This window comes from Panulirus ornatus, chromosome 66, assembly GCF_036320965.1.
Source record: "Panulirus ornatus isolate Po-2019 chromosome 66, ASM3632096v1, whole genome shotgun sequence".
Taxonomy (NCBI): Eukaryota; Metazoa; Arthropoda; class Malacostraca; order Decapoda; family Palinuridae; genus Panulirus; species Panulirus ornatus.
This window is the reverse complement of record NC_092289.1, coordinates 1,443,036-1,469,885: the sequence shown is the minus strand read 5'-3', so window position 1 is coordinate 1,469,885 and position 26,850 is coordinate 1,443,036. Positions and strand designations below refer to the sequence as shown.

Here is a 26,850-nt window from a genome sequence, read left to right as displayed (position 1 = left end):
GAGAGAGAGAGAGAGAGAGAGAGAGAGCAGTGTGCATCAACAATGTACAAAATCGTATGTCATCCTTCACAAATGTTCTGTTCGTCTGTCTCTTGTTCCATATTCTCCCTCAGCGTGCGATGGGCTGAGGACACAGGAAGGATACACTACCATAGTATGAGGGAGGTGAGCTCCGGCGGGGCGAGAAGTAACACACGAAGGTTATGAAGCAGATGGAAAAATACCGAGATAATGTGAAAGAAAACAGAGCGTGGATTGGTTACGCTGTTGCAGGTAAGGGGGTAAGGTGACACGCCTCACAGGAGGCAAGGCAAGGCCGGGAGAGTCACGGGGTCGTCACTACATGTGGTGAGAGGGGGAGAGGGGTCGTCACTACATGTGGTGAGGGGGAGAGGGGTCGTCACTACATGTGGTGAGAGGGGGAGAGGGGTCGTCACTACATGTGGTGAGGGGGGGAGAGGGGTCGTCACTACATGTGGTGAGGGGGGGGAGAGGGGTCGTCACTACATGTGGTGAGGGGGGGAGAGGGGTCGTCACTACATGTGGTGAGGGGGGAGAGGGGTCGTCACTACATGTGGTGATGGGGGGGAGGGGTCGTCACTACATGTGGTGAGGGGAAGAGGGGTCGTCACTACATGTGGTGAGGGGGAGAGGGGTCGTCACTACATGTGGTGAGGGGGGGAGAGGGGTCGTCACTACATGTGGTGAGGGGGAAGGGGTCGTCACTACATGTGGTGAGGGGGAGAGGGGTCGTCACTACATGTGGTGAGGGGGAAGGGGTCGTCAGGGGAAGAGGGGTTGTCACTACATGTGGTGAGGGGGAGAGGGGTCGTCACTACATGTGGTGAGGGGGGAGAGGGGTCGTCACTACATGTGGTGATGGGGGGGAGGGGTCGTCACTACATGTGGTGAGGGGAAGAGGGGTCGTCACTACATGTGGTGAGGGGGAGAGGGGTCGTCACTACATGTGGTGAGGGGGGGAGAGGGGTCGTCACTACATGTGGTGAGGGGGAAGGGGTCGTCACTACATGTGGTGAGGGGGAGAGGGGTCGTCACTACATGTGGTGAGGGGGAAGGGGTCGTCAGGGGAAGAGGGGTTGTCACTACATGTGGTGAGGGGGAGAGGGGTCGTCACTACATGTGGTGAGGGGGGAGAGGGGTCGTCACTACATGTGGTGATGGGGGGGAGGGGTCGTCACTACATGTGGTGAGGGGAAGAGGGGTCGTCACTACATGTGGTGAGGGGGAGAGGGGTCGTCACTACATGTGGTGAGGGGGAAGGGGTCGTCAGGGGAAGAGGGGTTGTCACTACATGTGGTGAGGGGGAGAGGGGTCGTCACTACATGTGGTGAGGGGGGGAGAGGGGTCGTCACTACATGTGGTGAGGGGGGGAGAGGGGTCGTCACTACATGTGGTGAGGGGGGAGAGGGGTCGTCACTACATGTGGTGAGGGGGAAGGGGTCGTCACTACATGTGGTGAGGGGGAGAGGGGTCGTCACTACATGTGGTGAGGGGGAAGGGGTCGTCACTACATGTGGTGAGGGGGGAGAGGGGTCGTCACTACATGTGGTGAGGGGGAGAGGGGTCGTCACTACATGTGGTGAGGGGGAGAGGGGTCGTCAGTATAGGTGGTGCGAGGGGGAGTAAGACGTCAGTGCAAGTGGGGGGGTGAGTGTCAGGAGGTCATGAACGGTGGTGAGACGTGGGGAGACGACACCGGGTGAAGGTCGTCAGGTCGGGAAGGGGAAGAGGGTTGGGGTGATGGGGGGAGACGTTACTATACGTGAAGCTAGGATCCACTATATACAGTGGCGTATGACGTGATGAACACTGATGATACAACACTGGACATAACAGTCGACATCTGACGTCCTCCGTACCGTACTGGGCAGCCAGGTATGGGTACGGGTGTGTATGTATACATACACAAGTCCTGAGGCAGTGCATCCACATCAGTGCGGCCCAATATGTGTACATGGATATTCTCTAATAATACAGAGAATACGGATGTAGGACTATGCTTAGACACATCAGTTTCTCGGGTATATGAGAGTGTGGCTCCAAGTGGAAACTGAATGCTTCGCGACTCGTTTAAACAAGAGACTGTCGTTATATACACGACAGACAGTTCTGGGATGAAGAGGAGATGGGAGACGTGTCTATATGGGGCGTGTATGCGTCCTCGATTGTAAAGACAGTAATGGGAAAAATGTGAAGACAGTTTCAACAACACACAAATGGGTCTAAATGTACGTACATATGGCGAATACGACGGTCCTCCTCTATAAGGAAAACATTTCTCTCTCATCCAGAATGATATGAGGATCGATGAGATGAATAATATCGCTGATCTTAATCAAAATCCAGTACCGTCTACCATGATCAGTGATCAGAAACCAGAGCTCAAGAAGTGGTGTGGGAATTATCATCAGTCATTCAGTACAGTAGACGACAGTTCCTACACACTCTGTGGAATCGCCTCCCATGCTGACGGTGTCAAATGCTTTCTGGCAACCCCTATCCAGACGATCCACCCAGCTCTATCTATTTGTCTAAACAGACTCTCTCTCTCTCTCTCTCTCTCTCTCTCTCTCTCTCTCTCTCTCTCTCTCTCTCTCTCTCTCTCTCTCTCTCTCTCTCGTAGAAATTTAAGAGGTCTGTTACACATGACTCTTCCCTGCAGACCCGTGCACAAACTGTCCGCCCTGGGAAGAACAGAGAAGTTGCTCAGCGACGAATCATTTGCGAGTCCATACAAGCCTGGTTGTATGTTGTGATATACAAGCCTGGTTGTATGTTGTGATATACAAGCCTGGTTGTATGTTGTGATATACAAGCCTGGTTGTATGTTGTGATATACAAGCCTGGTTGTATGTTGTGATATACAAGCCTGGTTGTATGTTGTGATATACAAGCCTGGTTGTATGTTGTGATATACAAGCCTGGTTGTATGTTGTGATATACAAGCCTGGTTGTATGTTGTGATATACAAGCCTGGTTGTATGTTGTGATATACAAGCCTGGTTGTATGTTGTGATATACAAGCCTGGTTGTATGTTGTAATTCAACATCTATGCAGTATATCTGAATACTCAGCAGTTGTCAGTTTACATGAGGTTAGGGTAGCTAAATGTTGTCTACTGGAAGGTAAGTTTGGCTAGCTATACGAGTTGTGTATGTAACGTAATGAATCACAACAATTACTGGGGTCATGTTATGCTGGTGTGTGAAAGATTCCCGAGACGTGGTCAGGTGAGTGTGGAGGGACGCGTCAAGCTATATGACCAGGTCCTGAACATGCTGGGCCAACCAGAGGGAACACAAGTCACTTTAAAACACCCCCACTACATTCTCCCTCCCTGTGACCAATGCTCCAACAGGATATACATCTTTATCATTTTCATCTTCACGTCTTTGAGTTTATTCAGATTTATGAAATAATCAGTAACAGACAACAAATACAGTCATACAATAAATGTATGATGCATTATGAATATATAAAACATCTGGAGGGCAAGACTCTAACGCACTCAGGAAGAAAAAACTAACACGAATTTGCTTTTAAGTTACTGAAGGATCAAGGAATAAACATTTCTTTTTTCTGTTGTTCAGTTGGTCGTCGCCCTGGCCAGCCTGGTGTGTGGTGAGGACTGGAACTAAGCGATCAGACGCGTTCCCAACCTCCCGCGATCTCCAGCACCACGTAAACCTCAAACATGTTACGTGTCTCACAAACTCTCGTGCATGTCTAAACCACAAAAACGGAGACATGAGTGAAAACTAACTTTGGGAGTTAAAAATGAGAAAAAAGAGAGAGCTAAATAGATCATATATATATATATATATATATATATATATATATATATATATATATATATATGTATCAATTACTGCTGGTCGTGGTAGTACAGATCCGGAAGGTGTTTACTGGACACATATATAAGAACAGTAGTCATACGACAGTCAGATAAATAGAGCAGGGATGTCGGGTGGGGACTGCGTCTAAGAATGTGATTAAAGTATTTTGAACTATACAGATGCTTTGAGCACGACGGCACGGCCCTTGAGCACGACGGCAAGGCCCTTGAGCAACGCCTAACCACTCAGTTCTCGTCTCCACCAACACCTGACCCGTCACTGTGTTAAGATCATAAGCCGACATCCACCAACCAATCAGGATTTTTCGATACACACACACACACACACACACACAAGTAAACAATTTTCCGACGCAGAGCGCATCCTAAACTTAAATATATCTTCCCATGTTGGTAAAACTTGCATACATAAATGAAATTTGAAAAAGAAACTGTAACAAGCAAACTTGTTCAGATATACGCACACAGTTGTCAAGTGTTAACTTGGCTGCCGGTCAACAGCCAAGTGTTGCTACGAGTTGTAGTAAGCATTACACTCCCTTACATCACCGGTAACAAGCATAACTGGTAATAACAAACAATCATATCCAGGCTTCAAGAGCTACCAGGACTGAACCACTCCTCTACCGGGAGTCGAACCTCTCCCACTTATCACTACCGGGAGTCGAATCTCTCCCGGTTATCACTACCGGGAGTCGAATCTCTCCCAGTTATCACTACCGGGAGTCGAACCTCTCCCAGTTATCACTACCGGGAGTCGAACCTCTCGCCACCATCAGGGTGTCAAGATAAGATCTTGTGATTAAAGACGGCTGGAACTGGTGGGGGTTGGGGTGGGGTGGGGCCCCCTGACAGGGCAAACTGGTTAGAGGCCATGACGTAGAAAGATGATACTGGCAGTAAAGTTAGTGGTCGTGGGCGGTTGGGTCGTGGAGGGTTGGTCGTACTGGTGGTCGTGGACGGTTGGTCGTACTGATGGTCGTGGAGGGTTGGGTCGTACTGGTGGTCGTGGACGGTTGGTCGTACTGATGGTCGTGGAGGGTTGGGTCGTACTGGTGGTCGTGGAGGGTTGGGTCGTACTGGTGGTCGTGGAGGGTTGGTCGTACTGATGGTCGTGGAGGGTTGGGTCGTACTGGTGGTCGTGGAGGGTTGGTCGTACTGGTGGTCGTGGAGGGTTGGGTCGTACTGGTGGTCGTGGAGGGTTGGTCGTACTGGTGGTCGTGGAGGGTTGGTCGTACTGGTGGTCGTGGAGGGTTGGTCGTACTGGTGGTCGTGGAGGGTTGGTCGTACTGGTGGTCGTGGACGGTTGGTCGTACTGGTGGTCGTGGAGGGTTGGTCGTACTGGTGGTCGTGGAGGGTTGGGTCGTACTGGTGGTCGTGGAGGGTTGGTCGTACTGGTGGTCGTGGAGAGTTGGTCGTACTGGTGGTCGTGGAGGGTTGGTCGTACTGGTGGTCGTGGAGGGTTGGTCGTACTGGTGGTCGTGGAGGGTTGGTCGTACTGGTGGTCGTGGACGGTTGGTCGTACTGGTGGTCGTGGAGGGTTGGTCGTACTGGTGGTCGTGGAGGGTTGGGTCGTACTGGTGGTCGTGGAGGGTTGGTCGTACTGGTGGTCGTGGAGGGTTGGTCGTACTGGTGGTCGTGGAGGGTTGGTCGTACTGGTGGAAGGCTAACGACGAGGACGACCATAAGGCCACAGAGAAGACCCCATGGAGGTCAGGTCACCTGCTGGTCCTCTCTCCTCACCCACAGGACACGTCCTTCCTGTGTCCCCTCCCTCCTTGCCCTGGGACTTCTCCCCTCACCCCAGGACACTTCCCTGGCCCTGTCCCCTCACCCTTGCACTGTATGCATGAACCGCCCCTTATCCACCCCTTCCCCTCCTTCCTTAAGGCTTTACCCGCATATAATCCCCATTGTTGCAATCCCCTACCTCCTCCTCCTCCTCCTCCTCCTTCTCCTCACGTCTCTCCCCAACACCCTGCTCCTCTTTCTCCCCTGTCAGACACTCTCTCCCCCGCCTCCTCTCCCCCAGCGATCTTCTTCCTCAGGACTACCAGAAGCAGCAAGCGTGGCGGCTGCACCAGACGATGTCCTCACGAAAGTATTTTGTCATATGACCCATGACATACTACCTGCTCCCCGGGCGGCCAGGGTGATGCAGGAGGGGCATGGTGAGGGAGGGGGTGTTGCATGTGCGAGGGGTAGGAGGGGAGGGAGGTGTTAGGATCGGGTGACGTGAAGATGATACGGTGTTAACTGGCGTGGGCAGCTCCTCCCCCACCCGTTACCTGCAACATACATCAGGTGTCGCACCTCCGCCGCCACACTCCCCGCCCACCACAACCTTCACTTGTTTTCCTCTCAGTGAAGGTCAAGAAATCATAACTTTAAAAACAACAGATCACATGTAAGTAAAGTTGGGCAACTATATCTATTAAGTTGATCTATATTTCAAACTAATCCAATTTTCGTGGGCGTGAAGACCACTGTCTTGTGGTTCGAAGTAGCACGTACTTTCGTCACGTTAACTACCCATGTGGACCGCGTAAAGTTCTGGTAGGAAAGATTCCAAGTAAAATCGCCGACAGGAATGACGCTGTGTGCTTCCCAGGATGATTTCTACATGTTAACTCTCATTATGGGTTTCCCAGGATGGTCTCCACATCTTATCACTCGCTGTGTGTTTCCCAGGACGGTCTCCACATCTTAAAGCTCGTTCTGTGTTTCCCAGGATGCTCTTCACATATCAAAACTTGCTCTGTGTTTCTCAGGATGGTCTCCACATTTCAACACTGGCTGTGTGTTTCCCAGGGTGGTCTCCACATCTCACACACACACCCTGTAGTACCCTGACTCTCTCCACCCTAGGCTACCTGTATTTGGAAAAAAAAACAAATATTCTCTTGCTGTTTGCATTCCTGAGAACTTCCTCCATCTTTTCTCTTTCTGATCCTTGCGGTATCATCATATTCCCACTTTCATTTTTCTACAATTCAGTCATATTCCGCTGGACGTCCCTCATTCCTCAAACCATCTTCCTCTGTTTTTCTCATTTGTCTACTGTTGTCTTTTACTTTTCCCTGTTCTTCCTCCATCTAGTTTCTCTCCATACCTCTGACCCTTTTACTCCATGTCTGACCTTCATTGCCCGTCTCCCTAACACATCTGCTCTATTTCTCTGCCTCTATTGCTCCATCCCACTTACCCTTCTTCTCTATCCCACTTACTCTCTTGTTCCCTCCTCAACAAACCCCCTCCTCCCTCCCTCCCTCACTCCCCCGGGACTTCTGCCAAGGAAAACAAGGTCTTGAGTCTGTGTTCCGGAAACAAAGTTAAAAGCCGAGGCGGTGCTGCCGCTAACCACTTTTGTTTGTTACTGTAGCAAGACGTCCCGACTCACGAGAGAGAGAGAGAGAGAGAGAGAGAGAGAGAGAGAGAGAGAGAGAGAGAGAGAGAGAGAGAGAGAGAGAGAGAGAGAGAGAGAGGAGATAGAGTTCCATAGATATAGGGACCACACAGACCAAAGGTCCAAGCGAGGTGGTGTGGTATTAACACTACTTAAAAAGAGACGATGGAAAAAAAGAAGAAAAAGACAAGAAGGAGAATGAAGAGGAAGATGCAGATGAAGAAGAATAGATGGAACAGAGCTGTATCAGAGGGACACAGACAATATGGGGCACAGGAGAGAGACATCGTGAGGTACAGAGCGGAGGACAGAGACAGCCTAGGGCACTGGGAGGGGTACAGAGACAGAGCTGGGCACAGGGAGGAGGACACAGACAGCATGGAACACAGGTAGGAGGACACAGATAGCATGAGGCATAGGAAGGGGGACGCAGACAGTGTGGGACACAGTGTGGAGGACATAAAGTCAAGATCCAACCACTCAAGCAAAATCTACAGGTGATTATGTAACTCCTGCTGGGTACCAATGATACCCCAAAGCACTGGAGGACTGGCAAAGTTACCTGGATTCAAGGATGATCAGACGTGGCGTTCACGTATGATTGTACACAACGTACGCATGATAACATACCCAGAAACAAAATATAACGAACGATTGCAGGATTAATTCATTATAAAGCATTCATTAATCACCGGTTGAAAAATTAATAACGTACACCTCAATTACGGTTCTAAATTCTTTAATCCGATTTTCTTATTACAATTATTAAAGTAAAAGTGATGTGACGGGCATGAGCGTGTACGTACTAATTACAAGAGCAACTTGCAAACCTAAATACCACTTACGCTGAGGATGACGGCAGCCTGCTTATTAAATACATCTACAATGTTTTTTTCTCACGCATCGAGCCACAAGGGAATATGAATCCTTACAGAACATGGCAAAATAATGAGGGCCCGGATGTTTCGTGTTAATGATCTTCACTCTGATGAGAACACGGGTTTAGGCTTTACATAACTGACCACCAAACATACTCCTGTGGTTTCTGAGGTCTTCTTCTCCCACAGCTGGGTCTGGGCTGAGACCTTACCTTGGCTTTACGATGGTTTCGGAGGTGCTCTGCCCTTTACAGTTGGGGCTGGAACCAAGCGACTTTCCCGGCTGGTTACATTCATGGTCTCTAGTAATTCCGTAACATAACTACTTCACAACGTCCAGAAGACGACTCTTCCATAAGTACCTAGGTACAATGTCACCAAAGTACTTGGAAAAGAAACCCCATCTCTCATCTCCCACACAGCCACGTCTAGAGGAATATACCGCCACTGGTCCACACTCAGTTGTTCCTCCTGTGCTTCATTTGTTTTCGAGTATAACATCACAAGTACGACTCCCGTCGCACCTTAGGGCTGATTCAAACAACGACTTCAGCAGAGTTAAAGAAACTCTTCCTAGCTTGAGTGCTTTTAATGTGAACTCGGTCGAAAGACTCATAAACGACAAAGGAAAAAAGACATAAAACTACAAAATCGTCCGTATTTAAATTCAGGAGAAGGATATGTACACCCAGATGTAGTAGTAATCAAATGAGTACCTTACTCCGGAATCAGATTAAGAATACGAAAACCACAATATCCTACAACAGTTCTTGTCCAACTCTAGTTACAGATGCAGATACATACGTCTCTGGGGGTCTGACCAAGATTCGTGAACCAAAATAAACTACTACGGTTCCTGTCCAGCTCAGGGATCATGGTATAACAAATACTATTGGTCTTGCTGGGGAAAAAAACCTGGCCAGTAAGACCCAGAGAGGCACAGTCCTCACGACCCGAGCCACAAATATACCAGAGGAACCCATTATAGTGACGACAACACAACTTGATGTCTTTGGAGGCGTGTTTATAACTGTGGAGGGAGAGGAACGTGTTGCCTGACCTGTCTACTGTGGGGAGACTAGGTGCCTTATGGTGTTCGTGGGGTTTGGGGAGACTCTAGTCATCTTATGGTGTTCGTGGGGTGTGAGGAGACTTGTCAGCTTGTGGTGTTTGTGGGGAACAGGTACCAAGAATGCCACAAAACTCATACCCACAAATGCCATTCGCGACAGTACATGATTTTTGAGTGACCACATACGACGTGGATTTTACACCACCTGATCACGGAAATATTTTCCCTCAGTTAACTTGTCAGTCAAGCTGGTCAGGTCACATTTCTCCAGCCACCAGCCTGATTCTTACACCGAGACACAACTATGGACAAATAAGTCCTGTTTGGTCAGGACGATTTAAACATGGTCAACCTCATTAATTATAATGAAATACAGCGTACGTTTATAATAATATAAACGTTCCAGTGGCTCCTTAAAATATTTTCTATTTCATTTTCTCTCAATCAGGAACTTTATTTGTTCAGCATCACTGCTTGTGTTCCAGCCATGACTCGGCCGCCAGTACAGTAGCCATAGTTCCTCTGTGTCTCTTTTTCAATCTATTCTTACTTGATCAAAAGTTTCTCCTAAGTCGAGGAAAATCCTGTCCCTAAACTTACCCCGTCAGTAAACACCGACTTCTTGTGGTGTTTATTCCAGATTCTGTTCCTCAATATCATTCCGTCCTTGTAAGTCGACAGTCGAGGTTTCCAACCCAGTTCTTAGGGCACTGGGATTAAGGAGGTATTCCAGCCCACTATGGGTCATAATGGTCAAGACCCTTCATTCCTACAACAACCCTGACCATGTAAGGGTCTTCTTCCCCTCTGAGCCACTGGCCTCACTCCCTCGCTAATCAACAGCTGAGTGGCAGCTTCCCTCGATATGTCTGGATCTACTTCCCTCCGCCTCCGACGATCAAGCCCTAAAGCGCTCTACTTTACCCCTCTAATTAACTCTTTAGCTTCTATAATCTTAATCCATATTAATCCTCTTCCTGGTGATGCCATAATTGCATTACTGTCATAATTTCTTCGTGTCTTATCCTTGCCTACAAACATATATCCTCTTAGCGACTATGGCGTTGTGCTTCTCCACCATTCGCTGTCATTTCCATCACACTCCTCACATTCTCCTACTTCCGTCTTCTGCAACAACTCACCTCCCCCCCACACACACACTTTCCCCTGCCACCCTCCCTATAGTATCTCCCACAATTCCCCGTCTCCCCTAAGCCTCCAGACACGACAGATGTATAAATCAATCAGCCAAACCCAACAGGGAAAAAAGACTTAAGAACGGGTTATAAAAACAAGAAGCAAGTCTAACAAAGATTAAAAAATGCTGGGAATGGTTTAAAAAGTCGTACACACTGCAGGGGGGGAAAAAAGTTTTAAAAAATGCTACACAAGGAAGGAAAAAGGTTCAGTTTGCCAGAAAAAAATAAAGAAAAGTTATAAACGTTAGAAAAAACACGACAATGGCTTAAGAAATGCCACAACGGTATGTAAAAAACGGTAGGAAATATTGCAACGTTGGAAACATATAAGGTGGAGTTCTCGACATCCACAGCTTGCCAGTGGATCAAGAAGCAGTTCCTAGTGCACCAGGAAGCCACTCCATCCTGTGTTGACGAAGACAAAAAACGGGACCTGAGAGATAACATGAATGATAGTGATACGGGAGAGGATACGAGAGAGGATATCCCTGACATGATCCTTAAGTTTCCACTATCGTGTCTAATCTATTGGCATTAAGGGGTCTCGTCGAAGGCCAGGCGCCACAGTACCGAAGGATCGTGTCGTCGTGCCCCTGAGGTTAAGCTTACGTGGTCGTACCGCGTTTACTGCCACTAACCGCAGTCAAACTTGTGTCTTCTTTTGTTCAGTAGCCGGGGATTAGCCTGGTGATGCCCAGGACACGAGGGAAGGTCTGCTGAGATATGCCACAGACGCAGACCGTCTGCGCAGCGTCGGCAGGGAGGGGATGAAGGAAGAGACAAAGAAAGGGTTGGGTAAGGGAGACGGTGAGACAGGTGAGGGGAATGGTATGGGGACTCGGGAAGTGAAGGAAGGAAGTGGAGGAGAATGTGGGAGAGGCAGAAGATGGGTTACAAGAGAAGTGTGCGAGAACGTACGACAGGAGGAGGAAGTACGTGAATACGTACAGGAGGAACCAAGGGTGTTAAGTGAAGACAAGGATGTGTGAGAAATGTGGTATGCAAGAAGGAATGAAGAGAAGAGAGTAAATGTGAGGTAAATGTAAAGAGGAAGCGAAAAAAGGGATTAGATACGGGGGTATGTAGGGAAGAAGGTAAAGAGACTGGCTATACCTTGGTCTGTGGTCAAGTTTCTCTGAGAAACTCCTGGTATACCTGGCTCATGAATACTACAGCCTTCATAACCAGTGTTGGTAGTATGGTAGTGCAGTGGTACCAGTGCAGGTAGTATGGTAGTGCAATGATACCAGTGTAAGTAGTATGGTAGTGCATCTATCGACGGCCTTTCCCAAGTAATAACTAGTTTTCATGATCAGGTTAAAGGCAGACGTTCCCTTTCTTTGGAGCATTTTTTTCCATCTTCAGTGGGTGCATTCACACTACGTCTGATGGTGAACGCCAGATGACGCTCAGGAAATCCTTTTCTAAGATGATCGTCCGCAAAAAGCATCTCCTACACTGCTACTCACACCATGAAACCTAACCTTCGTGATCACTATGTAGGTGCGAATCGATGTGCCATGCATGGGACACCCCCGTGGGATCTGTATCCCCTGGGTGTGGGACATATCTTCATAAACACAGAACTAAATACAAAACACTGTCATGAGGAGAGCGGAGTCCGACCATTCGAACCATAAGACAAACACTTACACACAATCTGCAGCCAAGTGAGGCGCCGAAGCCGACCCTAAGTAAATACACAGAGACATATGTAGACGGCTGGAGGACAAGCGAGCGGACCAGCTAAATAGGTAGTTAGAAGCCGCTAAGTTATAAGCCGTGGGCAGCCATAACAATGTTTTGCCAGCGTGTTAAGGATCACTGCTTCCCGGTGATCCCTCAGGAGCAGTGACGACTGAGCAGCAGTGATCATCACTGCATCATGAGGGAGGAGTGACCACTCACGGTATCATCAACTGGCCACACCCCACCAACCACAACCCCATCAACCACAACCCCACCAGCCACACCCCACCATCCACAACCCCACCATCCACAACCCCATCCTACCCTCAGTAATCACACACAAGTGTGCAATTCACGGGGTTTGACGTTGAGGTTTGGAGCCCTCGGGGAGGACGTAGGTTGGCTGAGGGGAGATGTATGCGAGAGGGCAGCACCACCACACGCCTGACGAACTTACTCATCATCCACAACTCACCCTGGATGAGTTGGATGACAGTCAAGCGTAGTACCACAGGAGGGGAGACACTGTGGCCTCAACAACACTCCTAAACAAACATCATTTTTCCATTCTTGGTGTCCTGTTTTACGCAGCTTCAACTTCTCTATGACGGCTCGTAAGACATGACAAACGAGACGGATTTTCATCACCAGGTATTCCTATACGTTATAATTATATACCTGACGATGGTCTGAAAGTTGTTATACCTCCTGGTTCGGTCTGGGACCTTACGACAGATTGGGAGGTCTTCTGTCTCGGTCTCTGACCAAGATGGTGCGTTGCTACTCTGCTCCCTCAGGCACTGGGAGGTGGGACTGTTACTTAGAAAAACGTAAGTGCGCTTCTGTCTGCGCCCTGGGGAGTACAGCCTCGGCGAATTCAGTACTGTAATTCCTTTACCACATTAATACGGGATGTTAAAGACCTTTGGACGCTTTCTAAATCTATGACGAGGCTACATACTGGCGAACAGCCATTGTATCAAGAGGGTACTTACAGGAGGCTGAGTCGGTGAAGGTCCCTGAAGGCGTCGTAATGGATACACTCAATCTGGTTGGCGTTGAGCAACCTGGAGGAGGAGGAGGAGGGAAGGAGAACATTACACTCGTCACAGCTACAAAACTGCAGCTCAAGACGTAAGATTTCTCTACCACAGTTGTGTAATGTTGAAAGAGATTCTTTCTGTGTCAATCTTTAAATGAAAAAAACATGAAGAGGTCAGGTAAAGGATATGTAGAAAGTACAGAATACTCTATCAAACTTATCAAAGTGATGTGCTGATGTGAGTGTGTACCACTTCATAGTTTGGGATATGCGAAATTAATTGACATAAATGTACGTCTGACATGATAAGAAATATGGACACTAAGTTCGGTTATTGAGGTAATCTACAAGTTCCCAGCATTACTGAAGTTGTGGTATCATTCTGAACATAGGTATGTGTGGGTCGAGGATGAGGTAGCTTCTTAACACTTCAAGATGACATTAACCCACTGTGCATGATGGTGCGACCCTCGGGTATGAAGGCCTGACCCCTGACCTGACCCTTAAGGTCCAGGTCGTCATCTCCAAGGGTCGTACCATCGTGGTGTGGGGGTAGGTCAGGCCCTAAGCGACTATATGTGGTGGGTACTGGACTTACAGGAGCTGGAGGTTGGTCAGGCCCCGCAGGAGTCTGGAGGATATGGTGGTGATCATGTTGCCATACAGCACCCTGATGGAGAGAAGGGTCGACCATGGCGCGGGAGCAGGTCACCAACACCGCCACATGGCAGGATACGACGACCAGAAGCACCGTCGTGGAGTGGCATGGTTGACGACGACCACAGGGTCGTACACCACGACAGAAACATGGACGACCAGAGCGACAGGTCGGGGCAAGTTGACGACGTTGATTACGATCGTAGACGACGATGGTGATGTGGTGATGGAAAGAAAACGGGAAGGTGGTTACTTGCCATGTCCATAGTTAACGTAAGACGACCAATTACCATAATGTAGAGATTATCAGCAAACTTTATTAATAACTCCAGTGGTTATCTTTATTCCAGTTATCATAACAAGATGACACTATTTCACCTTCAAAAGTTGTTAATATAAGTTGTTAATATATCTCTCAGAATCTATCGCTACAATCCCTTGCGGCTCAAATATCCCATGAAATGACAGTCTGGTCGAGTTATATCAAAGGTAAATAAAGACGGAACCTGGGTACTTACAGACGACTGAGGGAACTCAGGTACTTACAGAAGGCTGAGGGAGATCTGGTACTTACAGACGACTGAGGGAACTCAGGTACTTACAGAAGGCTGAGGGAGCTCAGGTACTTACAGAAGGCTGAGGGAGATCTGGTACTTACAGACGACTGAGGGAACTCAGGTACTTACAGACGACTGAGGGAACTCAGGTACTTACAGACGACTGAGGGAGCTCAGGTACTTACAGACGACTGAGGGAACTCAGGTACTTACAGAAGGCTGAGGGAGATCTGGTACTTACAGACGACTGAGGGAACTCAGGTACTTACAGACGACTGAGGGAACTCAGGTACTTACAGAAGGCTGAGGGATCTCAGGTACTTACAGACGACTGAGGGATCTCAGGTACTTACAGACGACTGAGGGATCTCAGGTACTTACAGAAGGCTGAGGGAGATCTCAGGTACTTACAGACGACTGAGGGATCTCAGGTACTTACAGAAGGCTGAGGGAGATCTGGTACTTACAGACGGCTGAGGGATCTCAGTTACAGACGACTGAGGGATCTCAGGTACTTACAGACGACTGAGGGATCTCAGGTACTTACAGAAGGCTGAGGGAGCTCAGGTACTTACAGACGACTGAGGGATCTCAGTTACAGACGACTGAGGGAGCTCAGGTACTTACAGACGACTGAGGGAACTCAGGTACTTACAGACTACTGAGGGAGCTCAGGTACTTACAGACGACTGAGGGAACTCAGGTACTTACAGACGACTGAGGGAGCTCAGGTACTTACAGAGAGCTGGTGGAATTCAGGTACTTACAGAGAGTTGAGACTGTCCAGACCATGGAAAGCATCATCGGCAATCTCCGAGATCTCGTTGTTACTCAGGTCACTGTAAACAACAAATACAACTGTTATACATGATCACTGTCACTGTAAACAACACCACATACAATTGTTGTACATGATCACTGTCATTGTAAACAACACCACATACAATTGTTGTACATGATCAATGTCACTGTAAACAACACCACATACAACTGTTGTACATGATCAATGTCACTGTAAACAACACCACATACAACTGTTGTACATGATCAATGTCACTGTAAACAACACCACATACAACTGTTGTACATGATCAATGTCACTGTAAACAACAAGTACAATTGTTATACATGATCACTGTCACTGTAAACAACAACACATACAACTGTTGTACATGATCAATGTCACTGTAAACAACACCACATACAACTGTTGTACATGATCAATGTCACTGTAAACAACACCACATACAATTGTTGTAAATGATTATGATCAGTGTTGACACCATCAGGGAAGTTATATAAGTCTAATGTTCATTTTCCATTTTCTTAAGTTCAGTTTTTATAATATTTTGTATACCGTTTATTTTCCATTTTCTTAAATGTTCAGTTTTTGTAATATTTTGTCTACTGTTCATTTTCCATTTTCTTAAGTTCAGTTTTTGTAATATTTTGTAATAGGTTTAGACTGGCTATAATACTGGTCACTCCATCTCTTCAGAAATCCTACTCTAGAAAAAGTTTGGCTTTAGACTGAACAGTTTCATGGCGTTATCAACAACTAATTTACCAACTGTTGTATGAAATGATGCCACACGTTATCTGGACTTGGTGTTAGCAATAACTTCTAGTAAATAACCTCACTAATTGTAAATCATTTACAGCAACAACCATGATCATGTGCCACTCAAAATAAAAACCTTAATTTGCTTTTCTTTGGCTTCTCTCTCTCTCTCTCTCTCTCTCTCTCTCTCTCTCTCTCTCTCTCTCTCTCTCTCTCTCTCTTCAACTAATACAAAACAATCATCTATAAGACCAAATAGATTACAGTAATATACCCGGGTTAGAATGAAGTGAAAGATACATTCCATTCATGATTGATAAGTAGACGAGTGAAACATGAAATATGTTACTTTCATTACTAAATCCCACCAGCTATATTCATCATATACCCTGACTGTAACTAAGAGTTGTTACTATTACGCTGTTTACACGTACAAATGCACACAAAATGAGATGATCTAAGCAAGCTACAAGACCATCTGATCCTATATCTTATATACAGATGTATTAAACAATTAAACCCCAGGACGCAGGAGGGAACAGGTTAAACCCCCATGATGAAAAGACCTGTTAACCCCCTTAAGACCCAGCAGGGACCAATTAACTCCCTAAGACTCAGGAAAAGCAGGTCAAACCTCCCTAGGACCCAGCAGGGACAGGTTAAGCTTCCTAGAACCCAGCAGGGACAGATTAAATCCCCTAGGATCCAGCAGGGACAGATTAAATCCCCTAGGACCCAGCAGGGGCAGGTTAAATCCCCTAGGACCCAGCAGGGGCAGGTTAAGCGACCTAGAACCCGGCAGGGCCAGATCAAGCCCTTCAGAACCCTGCAGGAGCAGGATATTGAAGGCCTTAGCTGTCGGTACTCACATCCTCTTCAGGAGCCGGTAGGGGGTGAAGATCTTGGAGGGCACGTGGCGAATCTCATTGTGTTCCAGACGTCTGTAGGGAGAGAGGGAGGGAGGATCCTTTAGTTCGCTGGACAGCGGGGAGAGGCGACTGTGAGGTACAGTAACAAGTGCACGGGAGGGGCGTGATGAAGGATGGTAACCTCATCGAAAGGGGCCTCTCCCTCACGCGTTACCACTTACTCGCGGAGTCCGGTAACACTGATATACATATACATGTACATCAAATGTTAAACACCAACAAACCTCATAAAGTAAGGAGTAAAAATACCTATTTCTACCATACTACCAAATTTCTTTACGTTTAACTGGGCCGACATGATGTAAGCAAACTTCTGATGATGCCATTGACATAGACGTATCTTACCAGAGTCTAGCATTTAACACGATCCAGCAACCCATGGAGAGTTATCCGGGGGAACTTTAGTGTCTTCCAGGATCAGTAAACCTAACAAGACAAATGTCTTCATCACAGGATCTAACCTTCATGAATAAACCTTCTTCCATCCGCCATTACCAGGGTACCCCTAACGCCCCTCTCCCTCGGGCGGGCCAACAATGGACCAGAGTACCTCCGGCCTCGCAAAAACATATGACCTCAGTTTTTCGCTCTTTCACTACCGGGAAAATCTCGCCTGGACGCCTGAGTGCGTGCACTACCGCCCGTAAAAGTTACTCATCTCGTCAGGGTAAAAAGTTAATGTAACGGCATTTGTTGGACAGGACAGAGTCAGCGGCTCCACAACACAGGCCAAAACTTTGCACCCCCAGACCAGCGGTGGAAAACGGAGTCTGAAGGCTTTTGTAACGAAAATGGAAAAAAAAAGGGATGGTTAGAAAATGTATTGAATCCTTTAGACACGATCGTACGACCTTCAGGGATGAGGCTTGGCCCAAGGGTCATACTGTCGTGCTCTACAGGGGTATGATATCGAAGTGATAGTTATATTACAGATCTTACTTTATGAAACATTTGAAACTCACGATATCCTCAACTCATCGCCAGACCCAGACGTGTGAAGCAATGTTGTGATAGTCCAGGTGTTGGCTAGCCAGGCGTGGCCATCCCACCCTCCAATTACAGGTGGGAAACGATTTTGTTTTTTCCCTCTCCCTCGGAAAAACCTTCCCTATCTGGGAGAAAAATGGCCCCATATCTCCCTGGCCAGCCGAACTGCTGTCTTCTCAGGGAGGAGAGGATGGCAGGGGGAGTGAGATAACCCTCCGTTTCCTGCGTGAGTCTGACACCAGGAAGGAGGTTCGTAGAGAGACTCGGATGCCGTATCAGGACTCATCAAGATCTCATTTATCTTATAGCGACCGACATGACGCGGGCTAAACATGCCCCAAGCCACGGTCATCTACGTCAAAGGAGAAAAATGAGCAAGGGGAAGAGGATGTAGAAATCAGTCAGGGCTCCGCAGGTGTATGTGGACCTGACTGTTAAAGAGGTTATAAGAAGAGGAAAAGACGAGGGGAGGAGGAAGAGAACGCTAGATCTTGGTTATTGGAAGAAAGGAGGCATCATGACGGTCAAAATAGGTGGCCAACATAATATCTAGAGACATAGGGGTGAGCAGCAATATGGCAGCGTAAAGAATCGAGTGGATGGAGAGAAATGATGTCTGGAAAATTGTTGAAAAACAGAAGGTGTTTGATTCCACGCTCGTTAACAGAGAGGCGGAGGAGGAACCTACCCAGACATGTAAGTAGTACTCAAAATCAGGTTGTGTAAATCCACATAGATATGATACAGTTGCTCACAAGGAACGTAATCACGGCTCCTACACAACACCACAGGTTTTGGGAAGACTTTGATGTCATGTGGTGTTTGCAGGGTAGAGTGGAGGATATGGTTATGTACAACGTGTCTGATATCACAAGGTTCAACTGCGGTGCTTTGAAAATGAACAGAAGGAAACGAGAGATGGAGATATAAGAAGCAACTGCGTTTTATCACTTCTGAATTGAAACTTGCTAATGTTTCCCCGCACCGAAGGTGGTGCAAGGGTCCTTCCTGAGGGAGGAAATGTGTTCAGTACGAGGGAGGAGGACGAAGATCAGGAGCAAGAGGAAGGAAGGGCTGTGAAGTGAGCTGCACTCTGCACAGCGCCATCATCATGATGAGAGTCAGCAGGGGTGGAAGTTGAGGTGCTCATCCTTGATGGAGAAAAGAAAGGAGTCGACAGACACAACCTTGAGGAACACCACTGTTGGTGGGATAAGAGGGACGAAGTTGCTGCACCAACGACTACTGGCAATGGCCTGAGAGGAGACGACATATCTGAGAAGCAGGGAAATCAAAGTGAGGGAGTTTAGAAAACGAGCAATTATGTCACACCGTCAAATGCTTTCAGGATGTCGAAGTTACAGACAATGGTTTCATTAGAATCATTGAGAGAGGAGGACCAGAGGTGAGTGACACAGTAAAGATCATCACTGGAGCTTGTGTCGTGAAAGCCGTACTAATGATCACCAACAAGGGGATGGGATAGTAAGTGTCTGAGGAAGTGAGAGTTAAGGAGAGTTTCAGAGACTTTGGCGACGGCAAAAATGAGAGGAATGGCGCAATAATTGGAAGGGGTTAGAGCACTCGCCTTTCTTAAGGGTGCACTGCACCAAGGCTCGTGTAGAGAGAATATCATCTTTCTCAAATCTTTAGACACAAATACTGTCAGGCAACATAGACTCTTTCGTCACCACTTACTTTCCCTTCAAGAATTTCCATACAAGAAATATGATCATACTTGATGGTCCATCACAGCAAATACTGATACAGGAAATATGATCATAATCTGAAGCTCCGTTACATCACCCGCTCGTACAGTAAGCATGACTCTCACTCAGAGTCCTTAGCTTATACTGGAAGAAAAACAATGTCATGTTTCAGTATGGCCACTACTGACCTTATGGAACACAGTGTTTCCTTACAGTAACCTAACATATGAAAGGATTACTTAAACTTTACGTCCCCACTACATGTACCACACACGAAGAGGTACTTACAATGAAGGAAAGAATACTTACACTTAAGTCACCCCCTCACTACAGTCACTAGAGACGCGGGGTTTGCTGAGATCTTCCACGACAGATGCTTCTGACGAAGGGTACTACAAACATGGGGTACTATTACAGACGTGAGAGTACTATTTCAGACGTGGGGTACTTTAAATAAGGGAGTACAAGAGACATAAGGGTACTACAGATCTTTGCTACAGGTACTCACAATTCGATGGTGTCGTCAGGGATGTGTGTTGGGACGTCGGTCTGGCCCGTGTCTCGGCAGTCGACGATCCCAGCACCGCAGCGGCAGGCCCTCGGGCAGAGGGGTGCCAGCGAACACCCGCGATCCACGCTGTCCACCAGACCTGCTGGAAACACGGAAGATCAGAAGGAGGTGGACGGACGAGGTGGCTGTGGCGTCTTACACCCTGCGACACATGTAGAGGGTAGCAGGTCGCGCTGGTGAATTGTGTTAGGGTGTTGGTTATACGTACACAAGCCACAGGTGTAGCCAGGTGTCGGGTAGTACTATGTGTGGAGCAAGGAAGACTATACATATATACGATGCTTAACCCCACCAGTACCAAGACTTAACCCCTTGAGTACGATGACTTTAATCATCGTACTCAGAAGTTAAAGTCATTGTACTCAAAGGGTAAGTTAACTGGCTGTATTCAAGGGGTTAAGTAAGACTATTCAAGAGATTAAGACTGACATACCCAGCTTAACAAGATGTCCACAAATACCAACAATCAAACACGACCAACTCCCCTAACAACATATCACAACAATGTGCAGAAAATGCTATCCCACAGGAGCTACTGGTAGGTTGGGATGATTGTGGAGGAGATGAGGTTGTCTAAGGACGGAGGACCTTATAGCTACGGGGACTGTGGATTATGGGAAACCTACTAATTCATATATATATATATATATATATATATATATATATATATATATATATATATATATATATATATATATAATCCCAGGATTCCTTTCATAATGCATCTGCAGCTTCAAGGCTGCGCTGGAATCAGTAGCAGGGAAATGCAGCTCTTCTCTCGAGTGAGAAATCTTTGACGAGAGGCTGGGGTATGGTTGGGTATATCGTTTTGGGGTACATACTGAACACAGGAAAGTAATATAGAAAACGAGGACGGAGGTTGTGAAGATCATAACTGTTTACTGAACGATGAAGACACAAGACAAACAGAAATCTACAACCACTCGTACTATACGATGGTCAGACTTGACCTGACCTGACCTCTGGTGACACAAGGATCAAACGTCCACTGACAGTGTGGTTGTTATTGTGGTTATCTTGAACATGTCAAGGAACTGCTTGAAGAATCCTCAACTGGTAGTTATAACATGACGCTGCCGGCCTTAATGACCCTGGTAGTTGACAGGTCTGATGACCAGTTAACCAGGTAATCATCATCATCTGTGACCTGACCTCTACCATGACCAGCCGCAGGTCACAACCAGGTCGGTATAAAGTAATAACTACCATGGCAGCCAGGTCCCGAGGCAGGAAAAACACAACACAAAAATACACTCTTGGGAAATGAACAATTTCCTGTAGGTGTTGTGGCCGCCGCTGGGCAGGTGTGGAGCCTGCGGCCACGGTGTGGGTAGGGGGAGTCGTGCCCCAGGTCGGGGGTGGGGCAGGTGTGGAGCCTGCGGCCACGGTGTGGGTAGGGGGAGTCGTGCCCCAGGTCGGGGGGAGGAGCCAGGTGTGGAGCCTGCGGCCACAGTGTGGGCAAGAATCGTGCCCCAGGTCGGGGGTGGGGCAGGTGTGGGGCCACAGTTAGCAGGGTCTGGTGCAGGGCAGGTCAGTACAGCCAGCCCGCTGGGAAGACAATAATGTCACGTCCATGTCTTATGACTGCTACGTTCGACCCCCTCCACCCAGTTAGTTATATCCTCAGTGGCCTTACGTTCGTAGTGATCACATGTGCACGTTGCGCAGCACTCCGTCACGTTACGGTGTTATTGACCTGTGATCCGTCACGTTGGGACAACTTTCCTTCACAACCCATTTCCCGTCACAGCTGCATACTCCTATAACACTAACAGTATAATGGTTGCAGGTAATCTATACAGTACATCGTTCATAACCGTTATTGCCATTGGTGTGGGATGTGCTGGTATGGGGGTGTTTGTCTGTGTTGTGTGTCACTCCACTCTTGATCAACATGATGGTCTATTGAAAAGCAACATGTATACTTCTAAAAACATATTATGTCATTTCACATTTTACTCGTTCGTAGTACAGATTCAAGCTGGAACTGAATACTGAGAACACACAACTTCACTTGAAACCCTCAGGTAGAAAATAATGGTAACAGCGAGGCACAACTCTTACCACAGTAACAATTATCAATGCATAACTCAGATATAATAAAGTGTACCTCCTGGGGTTGGCGCGTACCCTATTCCACCCACACACACACAAACAGACTCCCCACAACGATAGCACAACGTCACAGGTCGAATCCTTGTTGCACTGTTCAACACCTGAATATTGTATGACGTTGTTAATGGCACTTTTCAATGGTTATGATTTTTATACTTTCAAGTGTTATTCTACTGATCATCTATCTCATCCATCTGATTAGTACAGGAGGTAATGCATGTGTGAGTCATACACTATACCCACAAGTCCCACTGTACTGCCCTTCTGACTAGTAGAATAGTCATATAAGGTGACAAATATTAGAGGGTGTATTTATATATAATAATCATATCATAACTAGAGTGTACTCCCTGGGGTATGGGGAGTATAAACTACTCACCACATCCACATCCGTCAAACGACAAACAGGGGCATGTCGCGGGGTCTAACTGAGAATTGTATTTTCTTAAAGGTTCAACAAGAATGGTTTTACTCTCAAGTGGTATTCCCTCTGTCCATCCTACTTCATACACAATCGCTAATGCAATATGTCTGTAATATACACTATTTACAGTCGTCCTGTAAACTTATATATATATATATATATATATATATATATATATATATATATATATATATATATATATATATATATATATATATTTTCCACAATTCGACAGCTCAAGGCATGGGTTACATACGCAGGGAGGGTGTACGTGGTCTTAGAATTATTCTTAACACCTGACGAAGGTGTAAGAGACTTTCTGATCGGTGGATGTTGCTTAATGTTGATGGTCTTAACGACCCTGGCAGTTGGTAGGCCTGAAGCCCAAACAACGCACCATTCCTACCTCTTGAGCTATCTGTTGTTCACTAATCTCTCTGTAAACGTACCATTTAAATAATCTTAATTCTAACAGGTTTATCCAACAGTCAAGACGTTTTACTGAAATGCTAAGAATTCCCAGATCCTCACCAACTACAGTAATAAGGTATATCAAGTGTGTCCTCAAGCAACCCCAGCTGGTGAAGACCAGCCATCAGACGCCCCTCCCTGGGGTCGTGAGGGAATGGTCGGTCCGACCGCTATCTTGTGAGCCAAACACACATACACAGTATATACAGTACGTATATACACACGCGAATAATCGTAACTTTTCCATAAAATTTTACAGATTCTCGTGATCTTTCTCACCGCTCTTATCACCATGACGTCCAGTCTCAATTTCCCCTGTATTTCCTCAACCTTTCTCCTCACTTGCCATCCCTCTGAAGTTTCGACAGTCTCCCCAACACCCACATAACTCCTACGATCTCGCGATGTCGCGCGTCTCTCCCAGTGTCTATAGAATCATCTCTCCATCTTCCGCACTCGCCACCATCCCTCCCCTCGCTGCCCCACCCTGCTATGAAAATGTAATAACCCACGTCTCCTTCCCACAACAAATATTATGGAAATTCAATAAGAAAAGGTAAAAGCGGCCGATCACAAGTCCTTCTTCCCGGGTCTACACCGTCAGTAGGCGACACGTTCCACCGCGTCGCTCCCAAATCGCTTGTTGTCAACCTGGTTGCAGTGGTCGCCTTCATCTACGTTCTCTCTATTTCACGACCGAGATCGAATTCCCGGTTCCCCACTTTACGTATAAATTGGATTCTATGAATCCAAATAAACGTGATGTATTTCCCCTCTAACTGAAGCCATGATCGAATTTATTAGGAGGGAATTTCGTGAGGAATGAACAAGAGAATGGTCAATCATAATAACCCTACCTGGCAACCTTTGTGTCACACAATCACTGAACGAAAAAACAAACAAAAAACTAATAACAAAATAGTAAAAATCAATATCTACATCAGAAATATGACGACCTAATATTAATAATCATGAAAACAAAAACATTATCATATACATTTAACAAACGCACATACGGACAAACATGAGCGCATCCATATGATCATCCAGGGTCGTAGTCCTCACCAGAAGGTATGTGAGCTACATTTCGAGGACCAAATGGTATATTGCCATTTGACTGGTTTAAGCAGAGCACCGGCTTGACATCCAAGTTCTACTCAAAGCTGCATTATCTTAGCAGGTTTTATCAATGTAGAAATTACAAATAACATAAATATTCAAATAAAAAGATGAAGAGTCACTCATTAGCTGGCGAATGTACACCAACAGTAAACAGTTTAGAACCATTGTATTAACATATGACGTTTTCTCTCCACTCTAATCGTTCCATTTCCTTCACTGAAGTTGTATGTTTTTCACACTACCAGAAGTCATCTCTACAACACAAGTAATACTACAAATGTGTTGCTACGTTTGGCAAACCTTGACAACACACGTATGAAAGCACTAGACATAAAACAAAACAAAAAACCAAAATAGATACTTGATCCACAACACTGTAAACATTGCAGGTCTCTTGTAAAACTTGTAAACATCTTAAGGTCACTGCAAAATTTGTAAATGTCTCGTCTTGTAAACATCTTAAGGTCACTGTAAAATTTGTAAATGTCTCGTCTTGTAAAGTCTGTAAATGTTTCAAGTTTGCTATAATATCTGTAGTCTGAAGCTTACTGTAAGAATTGTAAACGCCTGGTGTAAAATTTTTAAAAGTCTCATGTCTGTTGTAAAATCTATAATTTGAAATTTGCTGAAAATTTGTAAATGGCTCAAGTTTTCTGTAATTTTTTTTTCTAAACATCTCAAGTCCGTTGTAAATTTCTAAAAGTCTACAGACTGCTGTGAAACCTGTAACTGCTTCAAGTCTGCTGTAAAAAATTCTTGAAGTCTGATGAAGTCTGTGGTAAAAATCTTCAGTGTCTCAAGTCTTATTGTAAAATCAGTAAACTTCTCCAGTCTTGTCAGACCAACATATGTTCCCTCCTACATGTGGACGACACAAATATCAGCGGAACACATGAACATATATACAGCACCCGCCTGGGAAATGTTGTACATTTCAGACCGAGAAAAAGATACATATATGAATTCGGTGATGTTGCAGAGGAGCGGTGTTGCCATCTGCCGCAACACTGTGTTATGTTACAGAGGTGGCGGTGTGCCATCTGCAGCACTCTGTGTTACTTTATGACAACATACGTGTGTTTGTGTGTTATCCTTATTGCCTCACAAACGATGTTCATGTAGTGGAGGTTTATATATATATATATATATATATATATATATATATATATATATATATATATATATATATATATATATATATATATATATATTTTTTTTTTTTTTTTTTTATACTTTAAACATTCTCTCTCTCTCTCTCTCTCTCTCTCTCTCTCTCTCTCTCTCTCTCTCTCTCTCTCTCTCTCTCTCTCTCTGTGTGTATAAGTGACGAGAAGAAGAAAGCTGTTGAGATTCATGCAATGGGTACAACACTTATCAAAGTGGCAAGATAAAGATATAGCAGATGTAGCAATTCCACATTACGGTTCGCTATATGTAGCAGATGGAGCAACTCCGTCTTACAATTCGTCATGGAAAGCGAACAGTAGCTGATGGCGGGGGTGTCGAGCGGTATGGCTGGCCTGTTGGCTGGCTGCCTCGCCTGACCCCACCCACCCACTCCACACGACAAGAACCAGACGCAAAAACAGCAACGTAAACTACGAAGTCCAAGACTCGTATATTTCTCGGGTTATTGAGAGGCATGGGAGGGAGGAGGGTGGTTAGCTGTAGGAGCCGATGATGCACGCTTGTTCTCCCCGCCCCACACGGGGTGGGGAGAAATGATACATTAGGAGGGGGAGGGATAGGGAGGGGACGCAAGAGACGGGGGAGAAACAAGGAGGGGTAATATTGGGGTGAGAGAGGAACGAGGAACATTAGGGAGGGGAAATAAGAGGGTTGAAGGCAGAGTATATTAAGCTTTTAATAGTTTATGGAAATGATGGTGTGGGCAACTGTTGGTGATGCTCTGCATTACGCAGCTGGTGATGAAGCCCCCCTGATCTGATCGTCCAGGGTGAGGAAGGGGCACGTCGAATTAGAGTTCGGACGGGACATTTGGACGTCGAAAACCACACTATTAATCTAATCTCATTCTTAGCACACCACCCATAGCCCAATACGTAGTCACAGAACACCCAAGGACCGTAATACAAACCTTGAGGAGTCCTGAGCAACACTCACAGTTGCTTTACAAAAGGTTCTACTGAAGTCACTGACAAGTTCTAAGCCAACAGACTCTCTTACACTATAACTTGCTGCCCGTGATTGAAGCCTTCGACGTCAAAAACCTTACATCCAGACCATTCATCCTCGCCAACAGTCTTCAACCTTATACTTGTCTAAGGTACGCTCGGATGTAGCCCTTAGAGCAACACCAGCTTCAGGCAAACTAACAGAAGCTCCTATAGCCTAACATGAGCTACATTTAGTCTCTAAACATCCATTATCAACTCTTACAAAGACAAGTGGCACCTGTACACTTCTCCTAGCACCTTCAAACTAACACCTGCTTCACCTGCCTCTAATACTGTTTCCAGAGTATAAATAGCCTAAGTGTACAGATCTCCTAAGACACTCTAAAAGAGGTCTAAGTTCAACGCCCTCACTTATACACTTCCA

General features: G+C 46.3%; 1 protein-coding gene across 4 annotated transcripts in view; it reads right to left on the bottom strand.

Annotated features, from left to right (window-relative positions):
• Positions 1-26,850, bottom strand: part of LOC139746765 (protein slit-like) — a 737,327-nt gene that overhangs the window by 101,755 nt on the left and 608,722 nt on the right. For 3 of the 4 annotated variants that reach the window (XR_011712223.1, XM_071658273.1, XM_071658272.1), the window contains 5 exons: positions 20,073-20,217; positions 16,809-16,880; positions 15,146-15,217; positions 13,763-13,834; positions 13,118-13,189 (listed from right to left, as the gene is read on the bottom strand). Coding sequence is in view for 3 of the 4 variants with exons in the window: in XM_071658273.1 (XP_071514374.1) it covers positions 13,118-13,189; positions 13,763-13,834; positions 15,146-15,217; positions 16,809-16,880; positions 20,073-20,217 (433 nt within the window). In the remaining variant the exon portion in view is untranslated. The remainder of the gene's footprint in view (positions 1-13,117; positions 13,190-13,762; positions 13,835-15,145; positions 15,218-16,808; positions 16,881-20,072; positions 20,218-26,850) is intronic. The other variant, XM_071658271.1, reaches the window with a different exon arrangement.